Here is a 23,657-nt window from a genome sequence, read left to right on the forward strand (position 1 = left end):
TTTTTTATTTTTAAAAATATTTTTTAAAAAAGTAAGACTTATATACTTAGTCTTGTATACTTAATATTTTTATATTAAATTAAATTGTGACATGTGAATTTTAATATACTAATTTAAGTAATACCAAGAATTTATTATAAAAAATAATTTATAAAAAATTCACATATCTTAATTTAATTAAACACAAATATTTTAAAAATAAAAACTTAAGTATATAAGTTTTTTTTAAATTATGTCATCAAATATTTTTTTATTTTTTATTTTAAATAATAAAAAATATTCTCAAAATAAATTGCAAAGCAAACCCTTACCTTTTGTTTTCAATGCATTTTTTAAGAGTGATTATTTTCTACCCGGAAAGTAGGTGCAACTGACTGCATATTTAATTATACACAGAATTCACACGGACGGTTGCCCCGCCAGTGAAAAATTTAGCGGCACACCAAATTTGCCACCGTGGGCACTAGGTGATCAGTTCAGAATTTCGTCTCGGACTCTTTATTACGTGCACCAACATCCTTCAATGCCCAAATATATATATATATATATATCTATCTATCTATCTATCTATCTATCTATCCATCCATCCACTCCCTTGAAACGGGTTGACCGTTCGCACGGTGCGCGTCTCGTTTCCGATAGGTTCCCCATGCGAAATCCCATCACCGCTTGACCCGACCCGATCACTGCCAAACTCGTCTGAGAATTATCTCTGTCTCTCATCCATCACCAGCACTTCTTTCTCACTCATTACTGCCTTCTCTCTCTAACTTGCCTCCGCAATCGACAATTCTCTCATCATAATCCATCTCTCAGAGATCTTAGTGGGTATTATTTTTTATTTTTTCGATCCTGAATATTCGCTAATCGCTACTCGGCCGTGACGTTTGCTTCCTCAGCTCCTTGCCAATGGCAGTGTTTTTAATCTTTAAAACTACGCCCTTCACTTTTTACTCCCTTATTCAAGCCAGGAACACATAGTAACCAGTGTTGCGTATGGTCAATGTGTCAAGTGAAAGTTCTGCTTGTTGGTTATAACTCCAGTGAGTGAGGATCGTATCATACCAGGTATGCCCTACTTACTTTTGTTATATCTGAATTGCTTCTCTTATACCTTCGTATTATCGTGTCCGATATACTTAGTGAGTCAGATGGTATTATCGCAGACTCATCATCTTTCGGATCGCTGCCGCGGATTCCACTTTGAAAAAAAAAAAAAAAACAACCATTTCGACATGTTTACTGGTACTGAGTTAGAATACTCTATTTTATAGGAATTTGCTTTCTTGCCAAGCTTCAAACATGATGGAGCATGGTTAACATTGTCATCCTTGAGAGGTTAGCCATGTCTCTTGTGTTCATACCCAGATAATGCTGTTGTTTAATGTCTTTTGTCTCTACATGCTGTACACAGAGATATACAATGGATTTTAATATTATAGATTATTTGGTGGAATCATTTCTATTTTTTTATTTTCATATTGCTGCTTAAATTTTAACCGGCAAAGTTTTGCATGGGCTTAATGGACAAATTGGCTATTCTCACCAGTTGCTGGAAAGTAGTTGAGTTTTGACTCCTGGAAAGTAGGCACCAACTAGGCATATTATCAACAACTTGAGAAAATATGCTGAACTCATGAAATCATCGCACTATTTAAAATAAAAGCGGTCAAAGAAAAGGTAGAAGGAAGGGATTTTTTTTCCCATGCAAACACGGTTGGTGGTTAATGTCATTGGCAAATTGTATTGCTTTGCGGTGTCTGCTGAAATATATATGATATCGGGAACTTCATAATAACAGAAAGTTCATTGACAACTAAAATGAGTGATTCCCACCTTGAAAGGTGGGGCGAGGAATTAGCTCTTGTGACGCTCGCATTTTCTTTTTTCTGGCTGTCAAGTGAGAATTCTATTAGTTGAATTTTCCTCTCTCTCTCTCTCTCTCTCTATTGAAGGCAGGTCACCCTTCGAGCATTGAACTCCTAGAGCTCACATCTAAACATTAATTGAGCACGTGTGTGGGGCCTTAATTAGTGGAGGTAAGGAGCATGGTGCTCTTAAAGCATTGCACAGATGGATGGCTTGTCTATTTTGTCTGTGTAGGTGCTTTTTCCACTTTCCCTTGAATTTTTACAATTCCTGCAAGATGCTGATCTATTGTTTTTGTGTCAGAGTTTGCTAGATTTTTCTGCCTCTGAAAATAAGCTGTACAATCACAACACTTAATGTTTGTTTGTGGGAATTAAAAAGAGGTTGATCTTCAGCCATGCCTTCCCTTCAACTGTTGCAGCTAACTGAGCATGGCCGTGGTTTTCTGGCTTCAAGGAGGTATTGACTTTTCTATTTGTTAATCATAGGTGATGATACCTGACTTTGACTTTGAATTGCCATTTTCTTAATTCATTTTCCTGTTAACTTAATACATCATGGTTATGATGTTAATACATCATGGTTATGATGCTTTTGGTCATTTTACTTATGATGTCATAAAACTAAATTTTGTTATATACCTGGATTAGTTCTGACAAATGCTTGTTGTCTACCCAGATGTTGAACATTTGACCACATCCTTTTAACCAGAAATAGGATGCAATATGATCAAAGCACTCGGTTCTTGAAGTATAAAAGAATCAAACTAGTATTGATATGAAATATGAGGGGCATGAAAAAGTTTCTTGTTTGCAATACTCCTATGCTACAATGTCAAAATTGTTCATACCATGTGATTTAAATTCTTTAGGATCTAGTAACTATCAAGGAATGCTGTTACAAAGCGAATCAAAGATTCTGCTTCTTCATAAAACATATACATTCCGTGGATTGCTGTTGCTTGAAATGTCAATCTGTGTTTCTTGAGTTTGGCATCACTATTATACTCATACCTGAAATGTTTATATTCACTTTGATTGTGGTCTTGTTTTCTCATAATGGTATCTTTCCTTCATTATATATTTTTTTATTGTTTTCCTGATCAGTGGAATTAATTATATTATCAAGGTGAAACTTGTCTATTGTAACTTTGTTCATTCATTTTCTCTGTGATTGTTAATACAGAAGAACTTTACTGCTTGCAACTGGTATCTTAGTTGCTGGTGGAACGGCTGCTTATGTACAATCAAGGTGTAGCTTTAATAAACACAATTTTGTTGACCATTGCAATGGGCACAATAATGATAAAGAAATTACCAAGGAAGAGGTTGTGAAGAGCACTACTGAACCAAAAAGTAAGCAAAAGAAAGGGGGATTGAAGTCTCTTCAAGTCCTTGCTGCAATCCTCTTATCAGAGATGGGCCAACTAGGTGCAAAGGACCTTTTAGCTTTAGTCGGCATTGTGGTAAGATTATTTTGTCGTGGATGACTATGCTTCGTGCTTCAGTTCAATATTTTGAAACAGAACGACTCATAATAGATTTACATTTATTCATGATGCTATTTGAATCAATTCTTGAGTAACTCTGTCAGTTTTTTGACCTGCTAACATGTAATGCATTCTTGCTATTCAACTGAGATATTGGTCAAAGTCAGCTCTGCCATTGCACCTGTTTGGGACAAATATGATTTTTGCTGATTCTGATTATGCTAGTCTAGGGCGTGCGGATATGATTGCAATTGAAGTACTATATACTTTGCCATTAGATAACTGAATAAGTGTAGTTTTTAAATGTTTGATAGAGATTGTGATTTTAATAAAAATTCATGGTCATCAATTCCACAGCTTAGGGATGTTGGAGATTATAATAAAATAATTTGTGAGCCTTCACTTATGAGCTTGGACGTGCTAGAGGTTAATATAAAATCATAGCTTATGCTCGGTCCTTCTAGTTTCATATTGAGTTCATTTAGGGCCGTCTAGTTTATAACACATTGTTGTCTTCTTATTTTTGTTTAATGATCCAAGTGTACCCCTTGTCTCATAAGCCATCCTATTTTAAATTGTGTATTTTTAAACTGGGGAGACTAAGTTGAAATTTCATGAAACCAGAGTAAAACCTGAATTTATTCATGAATTTTTAACTGACGTCTTATGTTTCTGACTTGAAGTTGTTTTTGACAACGTTGAAGCATGGTTGAGACTTCCAAGAAAGAAACTAAGAGGAATTTGAAAGGGCTAGTTTGTGATTGGACAGTCCATTCCTATGAACCTGGGCTCATAAAGTTTTCTTTAATGTTATTATGTAGTTCATTATTTGGGGGACGTAACAGGCACTGAGTTCAATGTTTCAAATGATTAACTTCGTTATTCTTGGAGTTATATAATGGAAATTTTTTTCCCATGGTTGTGTGGGATTATGGAAACTAGCTACGCGGCTCATAGTTTGTTTAGACTGTTGAGGTACGGCTACTTTAGCCAAGGTCTATTGTATAACTAATGAACAATCATCTTTTTGTACAGACGTAGATAAGTCTAGCCCTTGCATTGGTTCCTACAGAGAAAATTGTATTGATTTAGCATCTTGTTCCTCTAACTAATCTATAGACACATGCCCTTCTCCCCCAAAAAGTCTTCTGATAACTGTTTTTGATAGCAACTCCCCTCCCCAACCTTTCCCTTTTGCTTTTCCAACTTTTTTCTCCCTATGATTCTGACACTCCTTCCACTACACTCTTTTAAGCATGTGACATGCATCAAAACTCCATAATTTATTTGTCTTTCCTGTGTTCTTATGGTAAATGTTCTATAAGGAAAATTATAATACCAATATAATAAAAAATGCTTAGCTTTTGCATCTTATTGCTTCTCTTGAGGTTCTGATTAGACCATACCTAGTGTATTGGTTGTTGCTGATTTTGAAATAAACATGGTTTGGCTTTACAACTGTACTGGCTTATATGAGTGGAAGTGCATAGGAATGCATACATGACATTATACGTGCCTGTCTTGAGGGGTGCTTATCCTTAGAATTTTACTTAATATATGAAGATACATGGTTGTGTGAGTAAGTGAAGTTGAAAATGGGGAGTGCTTTTTCAATTGTTAGAATTAGAACGACATTGTACCTTCTTTGAGATTTTTCTAAGACGAGAAATTGTATAATTAGACATGTAAATGTGATATTTGACCCCTTAATGATAAAGAGGCTAAATCAATGAGTTTGATAGGCCACAAATGTTTTCTCTAGATGTAAGATGTGTGTATTGTTTACTTGTTTGCAGGTGCTTCGAACTGCTTTGAGCAACAGGCTAGCAAAAGTGCAAGGCTTTCTATTTCGTGCCGCTTTTCTTCGACGTGTACCATCATTTTTCCGGTTAATTTCGGAAAATATTCTTTTGTGTTTCCTTTTGTCAACAATGCATTCTACATCGAAGTACATTACAGGATCCCTGAGTCTGCGCTTCAGAAAAATTTTGACAAAGCTTATCCATTCTCACTATTTTGAGGTAGACATTTTAAATTGCATGTGAAAATTAGTTTGTATTTTTTATCACTAGTGCTGAACTTGTGATTTGTATACATATTGTTATTTTCATAGTGGGATAAGGTTTGTTGTTGTTGTATTGTTATTCTCATATAAAGTGTCGGTGTTTAGTTGCCATTGGTCCTTGCCAAGTGAAGTCAGCTGGCTTTGTCATACTTTAGTTGTTTTTTCCCGTATGTGCATACAGTTTTTTTTTCTTCTCAACCTCCCCGATCTTTGTAAGTTTGCTTTGCAATAGTTTGAGTTTTCCTAATGATTTTAGCATCAGATCTATCCTTTGACTTATGTTCTTTTAAGGAATATGGATAGAGGTAGATGTCAGAGACAGATCCTACCTCTATCCATCTGATAAGCAATTAATTAATGTGAAAAGGGATCTGATGGTCCAGTTGGTTCCTTTCTGGCAATAGCTTTGGGGTCTTGTGCCTATTCTTCAAGGAACCTTCTAGGTGTTTTTGACAACTTCTTACTTGATCGGAATTTGAGAGGACATATAATAAGTTTTTGCTACAGTTGCTTTGCACTACTTTTTTAATTGCTTTCTATATTTGAATTGCTAGCTGATAGTTATTTTCAGTTGTCATGGCTAATTGTGAAGTTTCCTAATTGCATTATGTGTAACTTTTGCTATTCCTAATGACTTTCTGTTCATCAACTATTTTACTTTCAGAACATGGTGTATTACAAAATGTCACATGTTGATGGCCGGATAATAAATCCCGAGCAAAGGATTGCTAGTGATGTACCGAAGTTCTGTTCTGAGTTGAGTGAAATTGTACAAGATGATCTGATAGCAGTAACTGATGGGCTGTTATACACTTGGAGGCTGTGTTCATATGCGAGCCCAAAATATGTCTTCTGGATACTGGTAACTCTGTAATTGAACTGTACTTCTACATGGATTTCTCTTTGCTAGCTGCTGTTATGTTGTTGTTTGAGTTGTGGCTGATGGCTGGAATCTTAACGATCTTTCTTTTATTTTTTTATTTTAAGAATTGATGTTTATTGTTGCCAACTTTTTCAGGCCTATGTACTTGGTGCTGGGGCCACAATCAGAAACTTCTCTCCTTCTTTTGGGAAGCTTATGTCCAAAGAACAACAATTGGAAGGAGAGTATCGACAGCTTCATGCACGATTAAGGACTAATTCTGAAAGTATAGCATTTTATGGTGGTGAGAGGAGAGAAGAAGCTCATATTCAGCAGAAATTTAAGAGTTTAGTTAGGCACTTGAATTCTGTGCTACATGACCAGTGGTGGTTTGGCATGATTCAAGACTTCTTATTGAAGTATCTTGGTGCTACTGTTGCTGTTATTCTGATCATTGAGCCTTTCTTCTCTGGTAATTTAAGGCCTGACAGTTCAACTTTAGGGCGTGCAGAGATGTTGAGCAATCTTAGATATCATACTAGTGTCATCATTTCATTATTTCAGTCTCTAGGAACACTTTCTATCAGTGCAAGACGTCTTAATCGTCTCAGGTATATTCAATATTTCATTTCTGGCATTTTAGAAGTTAATATCAGGGGATTTTTTAGTCTTTATGCATTCTTGATATACAATCTTTTCATAAGTTCATCTGTCTACATTTTCTGATTCATCCTTGTGTTTTAAGTGGTTATGCCGATCGCATCCATGAGCTAATGGCCATATCAAGGGAGCTAAGTTTGGTGAATGAGAAATCTTCCCTTCAAAGAGTAGGAAGTAGAAATTGTTGTAGTGAAGCTAACTACATTGAATTTTCTGGTGTCAAGGCAAGTAAAATCTGCAGACTTATCATTTATGAAAAAATATTTTATGTCATGATTTCAATATTGATGGTTCATTAAAAATCCAGGTCGTGACCCCAACTGGTAATGTCTTGGTGGATAATCTGACTTTGAGGGTTGAGTCAGGATCTAATCTTTTGATTACAGGTAGCCATCAGAAGTTTCTTATTTGTTTTATTGCTTTTAGAGCATTACTGCTTCAAACCCCATCCTGCCCGCCCCCTGGCCTCAAAAAAATCTTTTTTTTGTCTGGTTGTGTTATTGTTGAAAGTTTCACCATCAATTGACATATCTTTATTATTTGCATCTGCGGGTGTAAGAAGAATCTGCACTGTTTCATAAAATGAACACATGCTATGCATGCATTCTTTTCTGCGTTCTTTGAAGTTAACATGTAATTGACATGGCTGAAAATGCAATAACAGTTGACTTGGGTTGACCTCAAATTAGATCATGTATTGTGATTTGTCAAGCTCCCTTTCCAGGGGACACATTGATTTTCAAGCCATTTTTGCATATGGAGTGTATCCTCAATGTTCCTGTCATGCTTTGATATTTTATCACAAGTCTTGATTAATTGCGACGAGCTATTCAAACAAACTTTCACTATTATTCTGCCGTCCATTTTACTTTTTTGCTCACCTATTTTCCAGTGATTACTAGCCATTCTTATTGGTCTTTAGTTGCCAATCTTCTTTGAAGAAGTTGTTGTTGATTGTTGATCAGCAATAGATTGTTAGATTCCCATTAGGGCATTTTTTAGAGTTTGTTGGAAGGGATGGTAATGGATGGTTCAATGCTGATTTTCTTTCCCCTTGTTCAGATGTTTAAATTAAACAATGAAGAAGAAATGGAGGGTGAATGAGAGAATATAATCAAATATTGTACGTTATTATAAATTTACTTTTTTTGAAGTGATTATCTTGACACTGAAGTTTTGGCACCGAATAAACGGCATGATGATATATTATTTAGTTGTTTCTCAAGAATATCCCAAAATGGGGGTAATTCTAGATGAATGTTGGAGGGCTCTATAGGATTTTGTTTGTTTGTTTGTTTTTTTTTTTTTGAAAATCCCTTATTTCCAGGGGAAGTCTTCAATGAAAATTTCCCTTCTCTTTTCTTATACTCATCTAAACATATTTCAATATTGTCTTCTGAATACTGATTGACACAACATTTGTGCATGGCTATCCTTGCGGAAGTTTAAACAGTGAAAATAGTATGGATAATTGCTTTTTGCTTAAGAATTCTTGTAAGGGCAATTTTTATGCTATTCCTCTTGTTTCTTCTCTTCCTAAATGGCCCGAACTACATTGCTTCAGAGGAATTTATCTTCAGAAAGCATTGTTTAGTATTCTGCTTAACACGAAAGGTATGGTTTGAAGGGGATGAATATTGCAAGATGTAAAAGCATTTCCCTCTTATGTGTAAATGTGTTGAAAAATATGACTACTTTGACATAGCATTGATGATTGTTTTCCCAGGTCCAAATGGCAGTGGAAAGAGCTCTCTTTTCCGGGTTCTAGGTGGTCTCTGGCCACTGGTGTCTGGGCATATTGTGAAACCTGGCATTGGCTCTGATCTTAATAAGGAAATTTTCTATGTGCCACAAAGACCATACACAGCTGTCGGAACACTTCGTGACCAGTTAATATATCCTCTCACTGCAGATCAAGAGGTTGAACCACTCACAGATGATGGGATGGTGGAACTATTGAAAAATGTAAATTCCCTCCTAATCCTTTTTTTCTTTCAATATCATGCGTATTTGTAGTAAATTTTGAGTTTTATGTTTTGATTTTCTTGATATAATTGTTAATGGAAATCATTTGTTCTTATATTTCAGGTTGATCTCGAGTATCTGTTGGACCGTTATCCACCTGAAAAAGAGGTTAACTGGGGTGATGAACTGTCTTTGGGAGAGCAGCAGAGACTGGGCATGGCTAGACTTTTTTATCATAAGCCTAAATTTGCAATTCTTGATGAATGCACTAGTGCTGTCACAACTGATATGGAAGAACGATTTTGTGCTAAAGTTCGGGCCATGGGAACATCTTGCATCACGATATCGCATCGTCCAGCTTTAGTTGCATTCCATGATGTTGTCCTATCCTTAGATGGTGAGGGAGGCTGGATGGTTCATCATAGAAGGTTGGAATTTTACTTTGCTGCTCACTAATGATCTATTCTAGGACTCTGTCATTGTTGACAAGACTAGTTTAAACTCCAGGGAGGATTCTTCTACTGAAATGGAGATTGATACAATGAAGGAGTTAGAGTCAGAACGACAGAGTGATGCAAAGGCTGTTCAACGAGCATTTTCCTTGAATAAAAACGTTTGGATTTTCTTTTTTATTCTCTCTTATGATGCCTTTATATTGTTTATTTTGTTCACCATATAAATACCCTCCTCTTTTCTTTTGCCTAGGATTCTGCTTTCTCGAATTCAAAGGCACAATCTTATATCACAAAGGTGATATCATCATCTCCGTCCATAAATGATACTATTGCACCATCTGTTGTACCACAACTCTGTGGTAATACAAGAGTTTTGCCCCTGAGAGTAGCTGCAATGTGCAAAGTGTTGGTGAGTACTTTCTGCAGATATGACCTTATTGGGTGTTAATTTCCTCCCATTCAAATTGGATATTATTTCCCTCATTGTTTTATTGTAGATTCTTTCTATTTTTTGGGGTTGCGAAGTTGATGATGTCTAAGAACTTTATTTGACGTAGATAATCAACTAAGATTTTAAAGCTAGGTCTGGTCTTAGGATGGGTTGATTATGGTTAGAATGTAACTGGATTGAAGTTTCTTTGATGAATCCCAAGTTAAGGGTGATTTAGAGATTTTGAACGTTACACATGAAGTTGGATGCCAGAGTAGGTGGATGGAGATTCAAGCTTGTGCAACAATTACTGAGTTTTGAAGCTAATAGATGAAAAGGATTGGGAAGGAGAAGTAGAAGAGATAATAGAGAAGAAGATAGGCAGGTAGGTAGAAGAAGAGGCAGTGACTAGAAGAAAGTCAATCCATCATCCAAAGCCTGCTTACGAATGCCTTGTCCACACTTCTTTATAAACTGATGTCAATGGAATATTCATCATATTTTTCCTCCTCCACTTCTTTCAAGCTTTTATAAGGGCTCTTAAAATCAAAGTGACTCAAATTAACAATAGAAATTACTCTAAAATAAATCAAAACACAATATTTACAAAACAAGCTAACTAACACCGAAATAAACACTAAACACAAGACAATTAACCAAAAATAACTAGGTGACTCTCCAATTAACCAATAGAACTCCTCAAAATACATGAAAATATGGTGTCATCAAATGTAACCCCTATAACTAGTACATATCAATATCCACTCTCAGAATCCCATGGCCAGCACAGACAACGACATTAATACAGCAACAGGCAGCTTGAAGAAAACGTGAGACAGGTGGTGAGAGTGGTCCTACATGTTGGAGGACTTGGTGCTTGGAAATGCTCTACATCCCAAGCCATGATGGGAAGAATTGAAGGGAGATGTGATGAGAACCTTGGGATGCTTGCGATGTAGTGTTTGAAGGCTGAACTTCAGTTTTCCTGTGGTAGTCAAAGTCAGTGGATTCATGACAGCCTTCAAGAATGTGTTTTGGACTCTTCTTGAGTTCACCATCGATTACCGGTGGTTGAACCACTTTGTCACGCTTGTCTTGGGTGTTTGACAACCATTATGTTGATAGGATCCAAGATAGGTAGAAGAAATAAGGAAGATAAATTTTTATTAAAATATGAAATTAGAATCTAATTTTATATATTGATAAGAGAACATGGAATTGATAGAAGAAAATTGGAAGATTAATTATATTAAGATAATATAAAATAAGAATCTTGCTTTATACTTCTTTTAATAGTCACGCTTAGGAAAATCTCCAAATGGCTCAAAAATCTCAAAAGTCTGTTTTATTCATGATATATTAGCTTTTGAGTTGCTAAGCATATTTATAATGCTAAATACAATCTAAAATAATTGAATAAAATTTAGATAATTAAATATCTAGATAATTAATAAAATTCTAAATATCTGACTAAAATCTAAATAACTAGGTATTTGGATAAATATCTAGATATCTGAATAAATATCCAAATAACTAAAAATATGAATGAAATCTCTCAATAATATTTCAAAATTCAAAATAACAATAATTAAACAAAACTTAATTCAGTGGTCTCTTATCTATTACTCTCCTTGTTGAGTTCTCTTGGTGTCTTGCACTTCTTCCAAGGCCTCGTTTAAAGTTTCCCTTATGGCCATTAACTCTTCCCTTATGAGTGTTTTCACCTTTCATAGAAAGGCTCCCACCCCTTCAAATTCCAGAGGTTAATTAGCTGCTCCTGGTAGACATTCATCTTACCACCGATCTGAGGAACCAGGGCTTTGATACCATTGATAGATGAAGAGGATAGGGAAGGAGAAAATAGAATAGGAAAATAGAAGACGAGAGGGATCGTAGAGAAGAAGATTGACACATAGGTAGAAGAAGACAGAAGCTAGAGACTAGAACAGAATTCAATCCTTTATCCGAAGCCTACTTACAAATGACTTCTCTATACCCTTTTGTAGACTAATGTCGATGGAATACATCCCTTATAACTTTGCCAACTAACATTCCTTACTAACTCTCTTTTGTTTATTGTAATTACATATCAAAAACATTTTCTTTTTTCAAAAAGGTCTTAGGATAGTTGAGCATAGTTGGGCTGTTGTTCTGGGGAAAGTATTCTTGAATTGGTTGTTTATGAAAATATTAGCTTAAAATCACCTTGTTTGTGTGACACAACCAAGCATGCAGAGCAGTGATGCTGAATTAAACTATAAATCAATTATCACTTAAATGAAGTCATTGCAATCATTTGCGGCGACTTTCTGGTACTTATCCAGTGAGGATTTGATTTCTTGTTATGCATTTTCAATTATTAAGGCTTCTTGCCATTTGCTAAAATTAGAAGACTTACTTGCCAATATGCAAGTTAGTGACATCTTTAGACAAAATAAGTCATATATAGTACTGCACTGGCAACTGTAAAGCCATATAAATATTGCATAATTAACTAAAATCCCCATAAAACTGATGTAAACTGAACTATCGACTCTGGTCTGCTAATAATATATTATTGTGACATACCTTGAGATCTCGTAGCTTAGTTTAAGAGTTATTGGAGGATGTGTTTCAATGATAAGATATCTCAAGAAATTTTCCCTCTAAGCTTTATGATGTGTAATAGATAATTAGAGGATAATTCATTCAGTTACGGTTAGTTACTGTTAGACCGTTAGCCTATCCTAGGGAGACCTATAAAAACAAACTCTATGTAATTCATCCATATGTTTTGAAATAATAAGTCCTGAGTACTATTCAGAAATCCTCTCATCCCTTCTCTCTCCTCTCTCTATTCTTCCTATCCTACGCATCACTTTACTTTTGCCGATGCATCTGCAGTCTGTGCTCCTACTATAATGAAATGGTTTCTATTAAAGGGTCAATTGTATTTCACTCTCTGTTAGCCAGCCACCCTTCTTAAAGGATCTTCTATTTAGGTGTATTAGTTAATGCATAATCTATAATTACCTTATACTTTTTTGGTGCTTCTTTCTTATATGAACTCTCCACGTCCAGGTACCAACTCTATTTGATAAACAAGGAGCACAACTGCTTGCCGTTGCTTTTCTTGTCATGTCAAGAACATGGGTCTCAGATCGTATTGCATCTCTGAATGGTATTTTCTGTTTGCATATTTAATTTCTCATTGTTCTGAGGGACCATCTGCATATTGGTAAAGAGCATGATGTTCTCAGGTACCACTGTGAAGTTTGTTCTGGAACAGGATAAGGCTTCCTTTATTCGGCTAATTGGTATAAGTATTCTCCAAAGCGGTGCATCTTCCTTCATTGCACCTTCTATAAGGTAATTTAGCACCCATGAGATAGAAACTTAATCGCAAGCTCAAATCATGTGTGGTTCCATTTTTCTTGGCAAGATTGAGTAGCTTTCTTGCTATCCTTCAAATCACTAGGTCCATTGTTACTGGTACAATTATGTTTTCACGGTAAAAGAATAGAATCATGGTTCCACTGCTGGTTTATAGGTGACCTGACATCCTTGTTAAAGTTCCTTGTGTTCTTGTGTCTTGATTGATTATCTATTTAAATGTTTTCATTTCTTGACATTATTCAATACAACTTTTTTTGTAATTTAAAGCTTTAGATATAGCTTTACTCTGTCATCTTGTGTTAAATTACATCCTGCCAATTTGAGGCTTGTATTTCATTTTCTTCAGTATGGATGGAATATAATAAATATGTTTTGTGGGTCAACCACACTTGGTGCACTGCAGTAGTCATTGATAGTTGCTTAGGTAGCTGTTTGAATAAGTTAAGCTCCGGCATAAGGTAGCATGGACCTGTTTTTTGTCTACATGTTAAGGGTTTTCATAAAGATTATAATAAAATTATTCGTGAGCTTTCACTTAGTAGATTAAGCTGTTTTTTAACCTGATAATCTAGTAAACTTTGGGTTGAAGTGGTTCTCAACACTTTCCTATTTAATTTTGTTTTATGAATCTCATTCCCTGTGTACAAGTCAGATATTTTTATTATATGATGCAATATTGCAAGCAAACTTTGCGGTTTGAACCTGGAATGTGCATAGATTCCCTTTTATACCAGGAACTGATAATGCCATACCATACTAGCCTGGGTTGAAACTTTTTATAATATCTGTCCTGCTCCTAGTTCTGTGAAATTTCTGAGTAGAGGTTTACTGCTTGGATTTCATAATTTTATTTAGAATAATAATAGAGTTATCATGGAAATTTGTTTTGCCTGTAATTTAGTAACTGTTGAACGCATTAAAAACACAGAAAAAACAGAAGAAATAAAGAAAGAAAAACAAAAGATTTTATTGACCTTACAACAACATTGTGAATGTTAAAACCATGCCTTGTTCTTCAGGCACTTGACAGCCAGGTTGGCTCTTGGCTGGAGGATTCGTTTGACACAGCATTTACTCAAGAACTACTTGAAAAACAATGCATTCTATAAGGTAAGTGAAAATGTGTTCACTAAATTCATTGTCTGTCCATGTTTGTATGTGAGTATTAAAGCTATGTGTAGTAATCACTGATAACTTTGAACCAAGTATCATATTTTGAATGATCATCTTTAACCTAAAATTGGTTTACACAATTTTTTTTAACACTGTTACATTTCAGTTATTCCTTTTACCGTTTAAATTTAACCTCATTGTCAACTGAGTTCCTTGGCCTTTTGATTGTGCCATTGTGTCTTTAACTACTGAGTTCTGTTCAACATTTTCACCTCTCTTACAATGGGCGGTAAAACTTGTTGGGACACCTGCTGTATAAATGTTACTGTTAAGATAGCACTCTGGAATCTCTTACAGAGTGAAGGTGATACATTAAGTGTGTGTTTGGATTAAAAAAATCTGTAACTAAAGTTAGAATCAACTGAGGTTAGGAGAAAAAGCTGTAATTTTAATGTGATTTATGTTTGGACACTTTTTTTAAGAAGTTAGTTGAACAAGTTAAAATTTGTTTGGATGATTTGATTCGAAAGTAAGTTGAGATGTATGATAACAAAAATAGACATGAATTTTGTTGTATATATTTTTATAACTAATTTAATATTTTTAGGAAAAATATATTAAACTTAAAATTACAATTTTTTTAATAAATAGATTAAAATAATTATATTAACATTAATATTTGATATATGGAGAAAAATAATTATGAAGAAAAATATGTATAATTAATATACAATTCAGAAAAATTATACTAATTTTTTCTGGATTTTATATGGGTTCAACATGATTGTTGCTTGTTTTTGACAAACTATAACAGATTGAATAAAATTTCTTCTTTGTTCACCGAAAAGAAACCAAAAAAAAAAAAAAATCATGTCTCACTTTTGTCCCAATTTTTTTTGTTTTCCTTCTACACTACTATCCCTATTCATTTATCTCTCTCTCCCCCCTCCACGAGAGTATGCACTTCTTCACTGGATTCTCTCTGCTTCCCATCAGACTTCCCCTTTCATAACTTCTCTCTTCTTATTTCTTTCACTTCTTCACCGGATTCTCCTCTTGTAACTTCTTCCTTCTCATTTCTTTCACTTCTTCATCGAATTCTCCTTGCTTCCCACGGGTAGAGTAGCTTTGATCGTGAACTTTCCGTCCTTGTCAGCAGTGTCTACTGTCAGCTTGTGGGCCTCCATCGGCACCTCCTCAGATGGCAACGACGGCGAGAAGGAGAGGCAACGGTTGTGCTTGTGAAGATTGAATGAAGACAAAGCAAACAAGATAAATGGAAGCTAAACACAAGAAGAAGACGAGCTAGCCATCTGGTGAGGTGAGAGGATAGGAGAGAGAATTTGGCAATTTTTAGCATTTAATATCCCCTCAGTATTCCTAATGGGCATCAAAAAGCTCTTTCAGGCAGCTTCATTTGTAATGCTTGTTCTACCTGGAAGCTTGTTTAACTTTTTTTTTTATCCAAACAAGATATAAGATGTTGTAATGAGCTTTTGACTCCCTAATTGAGGTTAGGGTTGCCAAAACCTCAGTTGAGAAGTAAACCAAACATACCCTAAGTTGGTGGTATTACTAGGAAAGCATAGCTCTATTTGTTTTGTGATAGGGATATACATGAGTTTTCCTTGGATTTTATGAATTCTGTTTTTGGTTAATCATCATTTTATATTTCCCTGTAATTTTGGTAAGGTATCTTTCATTTGACCTGATTTTATCTTTTGACGAAGATGTATTCAGAGTACAAATATTAAATATTATATATAGATGGACTATTGTCATTATTTCAGTTATTGTTCCCAAATTTGGAAATTTCTGATGATTGAATTACAAGTTATTTTGATCATTAATAACTGAGCCCAAGGTTTCTGATTGTCAAAAAAAATAACAAATAGTTGCATTATATCTAAACGACTTTGTCTTTTGGAATATATGAACCCTTCGTCATGGTATGTCTAGAATTTTGGATATTTATAGATTATGAATAATAGAAGACTTAGTGAATAATATTTGGAATATACGAACTCTTTGGCATAGTATGCTTAACAGAATCATTAACTAAGACATCAAAGGGCATAGAAACATTAACTTGGGTAGTTGTAGTGCCCAACACTGAAATGGACTGGGCTTATTGCTGAAGAAAGACCAAGAGGGCCAATGAGATTATAGGAGGTGAGAAAAATGTGAAGAAACGAGTGAAGGGGGCAGCTGAAGCTTAGGGATGACGTGAAGGAAGAGGAACCAGATCCATACCCAGCAATGGGTTTTAGGGGCCTGGACAGGATTGGTGAGGGATGATTGGAGAGTTTGAAATCTGTCTAGGGAAAGTGTCCCGACCTCTCAAAGGTTCAGGAGGGTTTGTGCGTTTTGTGATTCATTTGTTTTGCAATCTCACTATTCTGGGTTAGTTGCTAACTGATAGGGATTGTCACTGTATTTTGATTGTGTTTTCTTATTAAAACACTTGTTAGTGTAAATCCCTTTTTGTTATAGTGACATAAACCAAGCTTCCTTCAGCAGTCAATTACCTAAAACTTTTTTTTTTTTATTAAGCTCTTTAATCCCCATGTTTGGGAATGGGTGCCAAATTAATGCTAAATGCCTATCCATGCAGGTCTTCCACATGGCCAACAAAAATGTTGATGCAGATCAGAGGATAACTCATGACTTGGAGAAATTAACAACAGACTTGTCAGGATTGGTCACTGGGATGGTGAAGCCATCTGTAGATATTTTGTGGTGAGTACATCGTTCATGTAATGTTTAGGTTTTTATTACCTGAGGTCCAAACCAAAAGTACTTGACTTAAATGTATTTGATGCTTAATGACTTAGATATCTTTTTATTTCTTTTGCCCATAAGGTTCACTTGGAGAATGAAGCTTTTGACAGGGCAGAGGGGAGTTGCTATACTATATGCTTACATGTTACTTGGTCTGGGATTTTTAAGAACTGTCACTCCTGATTTTGGTGACTTGGCAAGTCAAGAACAACAGCTTGAAGGAACCTTTAGGTTAGTTAATTTTGGCTCCTACTGCTTCATTCATAGTGTTTAACAACAGGTCTGTGGAAATCATTCTGAACTTCATCAACTTGGTGCTTCCATTAGGTTCATGCATGAAAGACTGCGTACACACGCTGAATCTGTTGCTTTCTTTGGAGGTGGTGCTCGAGAAAAGGCTGTGAGCTCCTCAACTAAACAATGTGTTGTAGTTTCTTTCTTTTTGCCTTAAAAAAATTCTTAATTGGAGTGTGTTTTTATCTCATCTAAAATATCAACATTATATTATGTTTTTGGTTCTAATGTGAGAAAATATAATCAGGCATTGAGGTTTGATTGGAAAGGCCCAGCATTCGGCTGGCTTTACTTTATTCTATTTGCATTTTGATTCTGGCGGGCTAAAATTTTACTATCAAGCTGTAGATGGAGACAGTTTATTGTTAGTCCATAACTTTCACTGTTTAACATTGGGCAGATGGTTGAATCAAGATTTAAAGAGCTTCTTGGCCACTCCAAGTTGCTTTTAAAGAAGAAATGGCTGTTTGGTATATTGGATGATTTTATCACAAAGCAGCTCCCTCATAATGTGACTTGGGGCTTGAGTTTGTTGTATGCCCTTGAACACAAGGGAGACAGAGCATCGGTATCTGTGCAGGGTAAATATTATCTTGATTGCTTAACAGTTATTCTCTTTAATCTTTATCTCTTCCTGATTCCTTTTCTCTTTTGCTATTTTTCTTACAGGTGAGCTGGCTCATGCTCTAAGGTTCTTAGCATCTGTTGTTTCTCAAAGCTTTTTAGCTTTTGGTGATATTCTTGAACTGCATAGAAAGTTCATTGAGCTTTCTGGTGGTATCAATCGGATTTTTGAGCTTGAGGAACTTCTGGACGTAACACAGTCTGGTATGTCTTCTGTATTATCCCTTTCACCAGGCAGTATAGGCTAGGTACTAAAAAATGTGTGTCTATTTCTGCAGCATTAATTGTTCTTTCCAGTAGTCATCATATTCTAATAAGATCTTTGATCATGCAGGAGATTTTATGAGTGGTGCTTTTGTGCCAACAAAAGTGAGGGATGTTCAAACCGCAGATGTAATGTCCTTTTCCAAGGTTGATATTGTCACCCCGGCTCAAAAGATGTTGGCCAGGGAGTTGACATGTGACATAGTGCGGGGGGGCAGCCTTCTTGTTACTGGTTAGCATTTATCAGTGTAATTTGTTTACTTTTATGAGATGAATTTCTCTTGTAATTGATCATTAAATGTTGCATTTATTATACTTTACAAGGTCCAAACGGAAGTGGAAAAAGTTCCATTTTCAGAGTTCTTAGAGGACTTTGGCCTATTGCAAGTGGACGACTTTCCAAACCATCTGAAGATGTGGATGAAGAGGTTGGGTCAGGTTGTGGCATCTTCTATGTTCCTCAGCGGCCTTATACATGCTTGGGAACCCTGAGGGATCAAATAATTTACCCTCTGTCACGGGAGGAAGCAGAGATTAGAGCATTGAAGATATATGGAAAAGGTAATTACGTTGGCAAGGAGAAATGAGATGCCCAGAAATAACTCAAAAACAAAATGGAGTTTCTAACTCTATAAAGTGACCTTAATAATTTATTTGACTCAATTATTGCTTAAAGCGATGCTACTACTTTATGTTTGATTAAATGCTACCAGCTTTGACTGAATTAACTTATGACATGTTATTCATGTTATGGAACTAGGGGTAATTGGAAAATTGTAGGGTAAAATGGTGAAGGGTGGTCTGGAATTTTGCTAGATATCTCTATTATTATGAATAGGGGCGTTATGGATATGTAATGGTGTGAATGAGGTAGTATTTTGGTATTGGAACTGCTTTTCCTGGCCACAAAATATGATCTGGAGAGCTGTGAGGGAGATAGTGAAGTTGAGGCAAGTCATGAACACCTCTGCCATCCAAAATTCCATTTGTGAAGCTTCATTCCACAATTAAGAAATCGAAAATCTTCTCTATGGCAGATGAGAAAAACAAGTCTCTTTACAGAGGTGGCAAGGCCGGTGTAATTTTGTTGGGGGATTTGACTGAAGAAAAGAGACCTTACTCTTTCAATGGGAATGCAAACTACTCCACCAATAGCTTCTGGAACTAGAGCAACAGTAATAATAGAGCCTTGGACAATTTTTCTAATTAGAGACCAGATCAGGGTCTTCTTTTCTTCAAACTGGTCAACTAAGACCCCAGAAAATTTTGATTCCGTGCCACTGCTTCTTTCCAATTCAGTGAAGTGGAAGGGAGGGTCCAATGATGAGGGGGAAGTGGTTCAAGGCAGGGGATGTTTGGAAGTTTTTGGAGTAGACACTAGGGACAGCTGTCACTTGTTATTTACATGTCAACAATGTTTTTAAGTTGCATTTAAGGAAGTCACTTCTATTATGGGCTTTGCACACATTTGGAACAGTGGAGAGTTTTGGTCAAGAATCACAATGGCTTCATTTTGAAGGACCATGTCTAGGAATTGGATGAGGCTTAGAAGGTTATGTTACTACAACAACAATAACAACAAGCCTTATCCCACTAGGTGGAGTCAGCTTTATGGATTGTTCAATGCTATTGTGTTCTATCATTTATCAAGCTTTTAAAAATGTTGTTAACTAAAAGGTCTTGGTTAAGAACTTCCATAAGTGTTCTTTTTATCCTTCCTCTAACACAACATACACCGAAATAAGTTATGTTAGAAAAGTAAATAAATTATTTTCAGAATTTTGCCTTGTACTGATCCTTGATGACAAAGATCATTTTTCATGGGGCATTTTACATGGGACTTGGGGGTAATTAGGAAAATTGTAGAGTGAATGGTTTTGGGAATTTAGCTAGATACAAGCGTAGAATTTGTATTTCAGCAATTCTTTATTTAGAGGTACTTTTTTTAGCCTTACTTTTAAAGCAACTTAGATTTACTACTACATAAGTTCAAATATGGACGAGAATTTTTATTCCACTAACTGCAGTTACGTATATGTAATGGTGTGAATGAACTAGTATTTTGGTGTGTGTTTTGTTATTTGAGGTTTGCCATGGATGACGTGCAGTATTGAAGGTTTCTCATTTCCATAAATTTAGTGGGAGAAAATTCTGCTGTTCAACTTATGGTCTATGATAGTCAACCAATCATTGCTTCTAGTTCTCTTCCAATTTCTGTTAAGAATCGATGCATTATCTATATTTTATTTTGCTATGTTCTGATCTCTGTACTCACTTTTTCAGATAAAAATTATGCTGACTCTAGAAATGTGTTGGAGACGCGCTTGAAAGTTATCCTAGAGAATGTGCGGTTGAATTATCTTCTGGAAAGGGAGAAAAGTGGTTGGGATGCCAATCTAAACTGGGAAGATATTCTCTCTCTTGGAGAACAGCAGAGGCTAGGCATGGTATGTGTGAATTTAGTTTCCAGCAATTTGAAATGGAATGGGTTAAATTGAGTACTTAGTTTTTCTGATTTAGTTTCATGGATTTTTAACATTTCTCCTTTTTATTTTTATTTTTTGTAAGGCACGCTTGTTCTTTCACAAGCCTAAATTCGGTATCCTCGATGAGTGCACTAAGTATGTATGATGATTACTGTTGTCTCTTCTCTGCAAAGAATGATCATATTCATTGTTATTCGTGTTCTATCCTGTTTGTCTGAAAAAATAAAAATTATTGGCAGTGCAACTAGCGTCGATGTCGAAGAACACTTGTATAGACTGGCAATGGATATGGGAATTACATTTGTTACATCTTCACAAGTAAGTATCTGTGGAAGTTATAATAGGACAACAAAGAAAATACAAACTCCATTATGGCTTATGAAGTAAAGAGCACTTCAATTAGTTTTTGATTACTGAATACTATGCTTCTTTCAATATTCTATATGCATGGCCCTCGCTCTATGTTGATTCCTGATATGATTTTTAAGTGCAATGCATTCTTTGATGAGGCACATGACAATGCATTGTTTGGGTTTTTTTTTTTTTTTTGAAAAAAATAAATAAACATGCATGCTACCATCCTAATCCGATCAAACTAAACATATTTACTCCTGCCTCAGCGTCCTGCTTTGATACCCTACCATTCCATGGAATTACGGCTGGTTGATGGTGAGGGTAATTGGGAGCTTCGTTTGATCAAGCAATGATTCTGAGGGAGTCTTGCTGTAGGTCTTCCCATTGAATTAGTCGCGATAATTCTCCAAGTCATCCACGAACGTATGGACTGGTGGAAATTGGATAGTTGGTCTGCCGATGAAAGTACTATATTTTCTTTTATTTAGGGTTTCCCATATTAAAGGTTCATTTTTTGCCCCGTAGACTTGTATGGGTGCCATCGACGCTAGACAGCAGAAATAGCCAATTTCATGAAGCTGTATCATACAACCTTTTCGTGACCTCTGTAGGATAGAGAGATCAATCATGTACAGGTTTTCCTCCTCTCTTTTGGTAGTTGATATTGATTTATATCTTGTAACTATAGGATGTAATCATTTTTACTATTTTTATTTTGTCAACAAGGCAGGACAGGACAGTAAAAGGAACAGGATGATCCTGCACCTTGTAAGCAATTCTTGTTTATGCCGTAAACTCTCTCTCTAGTTGAATTGCGTTTTCCTAGCCTATTGATCTAAGCTTGCATGTATATCATTGTTATTGGAGAAATCGACATGATGTAAAAATTGATGCAAACGCCTGTATCAGCTGATTCGCTGTTTTTCTAATTTATTGGCGATTCACTCAACATGAATGATACATAAGGGCATTAAAAATGCAATTTCTTTTTTCATGACAAGCAATATAGGTCACATTTGTTTACTAGAATAGAATAAAATAAAATGGATTAAAAAAATAAAAGAAGGAATAATTTAATTGATAAAGTTAGGAATTATGATTTATGAATTTTTTGTAGGGGTGATTTTTTTTATATTTATAGTATATATTAATAAGTTTTATTATATTTTTCATAAGAGGAAGGGTGATTTAATTCATTTTTATATTAATTTTTTTAATACATTTCATTTTATTCTGTTTTAGTAAATTATATTTTTACTTTTATAAAAGTTTGAAGGTAAAGCAGCCATGATGAGCAAAAATAATAATGTGGCTATAGGAGACACTCCCTAGTCCTCAATAATAGTTAGCCTAACACTCATGATATATATACATATATAAAGCGTTTCATTATTATAGATAGGTAGCACATTTAGGGTTTCTTGGTTGTGTATACCTCGCAATAATATTTTTTTCTTATGACAGCTTTACCCTTATATGGAAAACTATGTTGTCATGAGAAAGAAATTGGATTTTTAATGTCTTGATGCATTACTTGATCTTGATGAAGCAAATTCTAGTTTTTTTTTTTTAATTTGCCAATAGAAATAAAATTCTAGTTTGATATGAAATGATGGTGTTATTATTGTGACATATAAGTTTGAGGGTTCCATAATTGTTTTAACATTAAGATTTCAGTGAAAGATCAATGTTGAGATGTCTGCTTTATATATATATATATATATATATAACAAATTTTTATAAGCTGGCAAATGATGCTAACCTCTTCGGCATTAGTCAAACTAGATGAGGGTTTTCTGTTTCGTATTGTTAAGTTTTATTATTTTGTTAATAATAAATGTTTTCTTGTAAATTTTATATTCATGTTGAGACGTTGATTATAATTTATTTTTCTCCATAAATCATAATCTTGTACATATTAAGGGGTTTGAACGGTTGAACCTTTTGCCATTATTGACATCTCATTTCGCTATTGTCACCTCAGTTAGATCTAGGTGGTGATTTTACTTTGGGAGACTGATGTCTTAAGAATAAAAGATTAAATTAAACTTAAGTAAGAATAAAAAAAATGGAAATTTGAAATGATGCAAATATATATATATATATACTGTGTTTGGATGCATGGGATATGAATTTAGATTTGAATATTCTATTTTGAATACAAGAAAGCCTATGGACCAAATTATATTTTATTATACTTTTAAATTTTTTCTAAATCTTAATTATTTAAAATTTCATCTATTCTAAGTCTATTGTTTTATTCATGTTTTTATTATTAATACCTTTAGTATTCTTGCACCTTCTTTCATCTCTCGGTTCTATCTTTCATTAATTAAAAATATGTTAGCTCATTACTCCCAATTTTTCATTTTTGTTGTGAATATCATTTCTCTCTCCTACCTTTAAAATTTCTCACTCTATCAAAATAAATGATTTTAAATATATAAATTTTAAATGTGAGATTTTAAATCTAAAATTTAAATTTTTCAATCCAAATGTTACTTTAGGTTATTCTCTTAAAGGCATTTTTTGCATTCATACAAATTCAATCTTAAAATCTCATACTTAAGT

The 23,657-nt window shown here is 34.8% G+C and overlaps 1 protein-coding gene across 5 annotated transcripts; it reads left to right on the top strand.

Annotated features, from left to right (window-relative positions):
- Window positions 1–581: 581 nt before the first annotated feature.
- On the top strand, window positions 582–21,936 carry LOC129320002 (ABC transporter D family member 1). Of its 5 annotated transcripts, none has more exons than XM_054965130.1 (28): window positions 582–1,068; window positions 1,167–1,338; window positions 1,956–2,099; window positions 2,173–2,328; window positions 3,055–3,334; window positions 5,155–5,379; window positions 6,088–6,285; window positions 6,442–6,896; window positions 7,031–7,169; window positions 7,253–7,331; window positions 8,672–8,910; window positions 9,034–9,338; window positions 9,418–9,523; window positions 9,616–9,774; window positions 12,856–12,955; window positions 13,035–13,143; window positions 14,190–14,280; window positions 16,898–17,022; window positions 17,146–17,295; window positions 17,392–17,464; window positions 17,759–17,939; window positions 18,028–18,186; window positions 18,317–18,478; window positions 18,571–18,807; window positions 20,530–20,693; window positions 20,815–20,867; window positions 20,972–21,050; window positions 21,353–21,936. In XM_054965130.1, the coding sequence occupies exons 4-28, from the start codon at window positions 2,267–2,269 to the stop codon at window positions 21,437–21,439; spliced, it is 4,017 nt and encodes a 1,338-aa protein (XP_054821105.1). In that variant the 5' UTR covers window positions 582–1,068; window positions 1,167–1,338; window positions 1,956–2,099; window positions 2,173–2,266; the 3' UTR covers window positions 21,440–21,936. The 5 variants fall into 5 exon arrangements, with proteins under 5 accessions (XP_054821105.1, XP_054821103.1, XP_054821106.1 ...); XM_054965128.1 differs by having other exon boundaries at window positions 1,956–2,039; XM_054965131.1 differs by having other exon boundaries at window positions 1,960–2,039.
- Window positions 21,937–23,657: the final 1,721 nt, after the last annotated feature.

Source organism: Prosopis cineraria, unplaced genomic scaffold, assembly GCF_029017545.1.
Source record: "Prosopis cineraria cultivar Desert tree isolate PC_DT_omini unplaced genomic scaffold, ASM2901754v1 PC9, whole genome shotgun sequence".
Lineage (NCBI taxonomy): Eukaryota > Viridiplantae > Streptophyta > Magnoliopsida > Fabales > Fabaceae > Prosopis > Prosopis cineraria.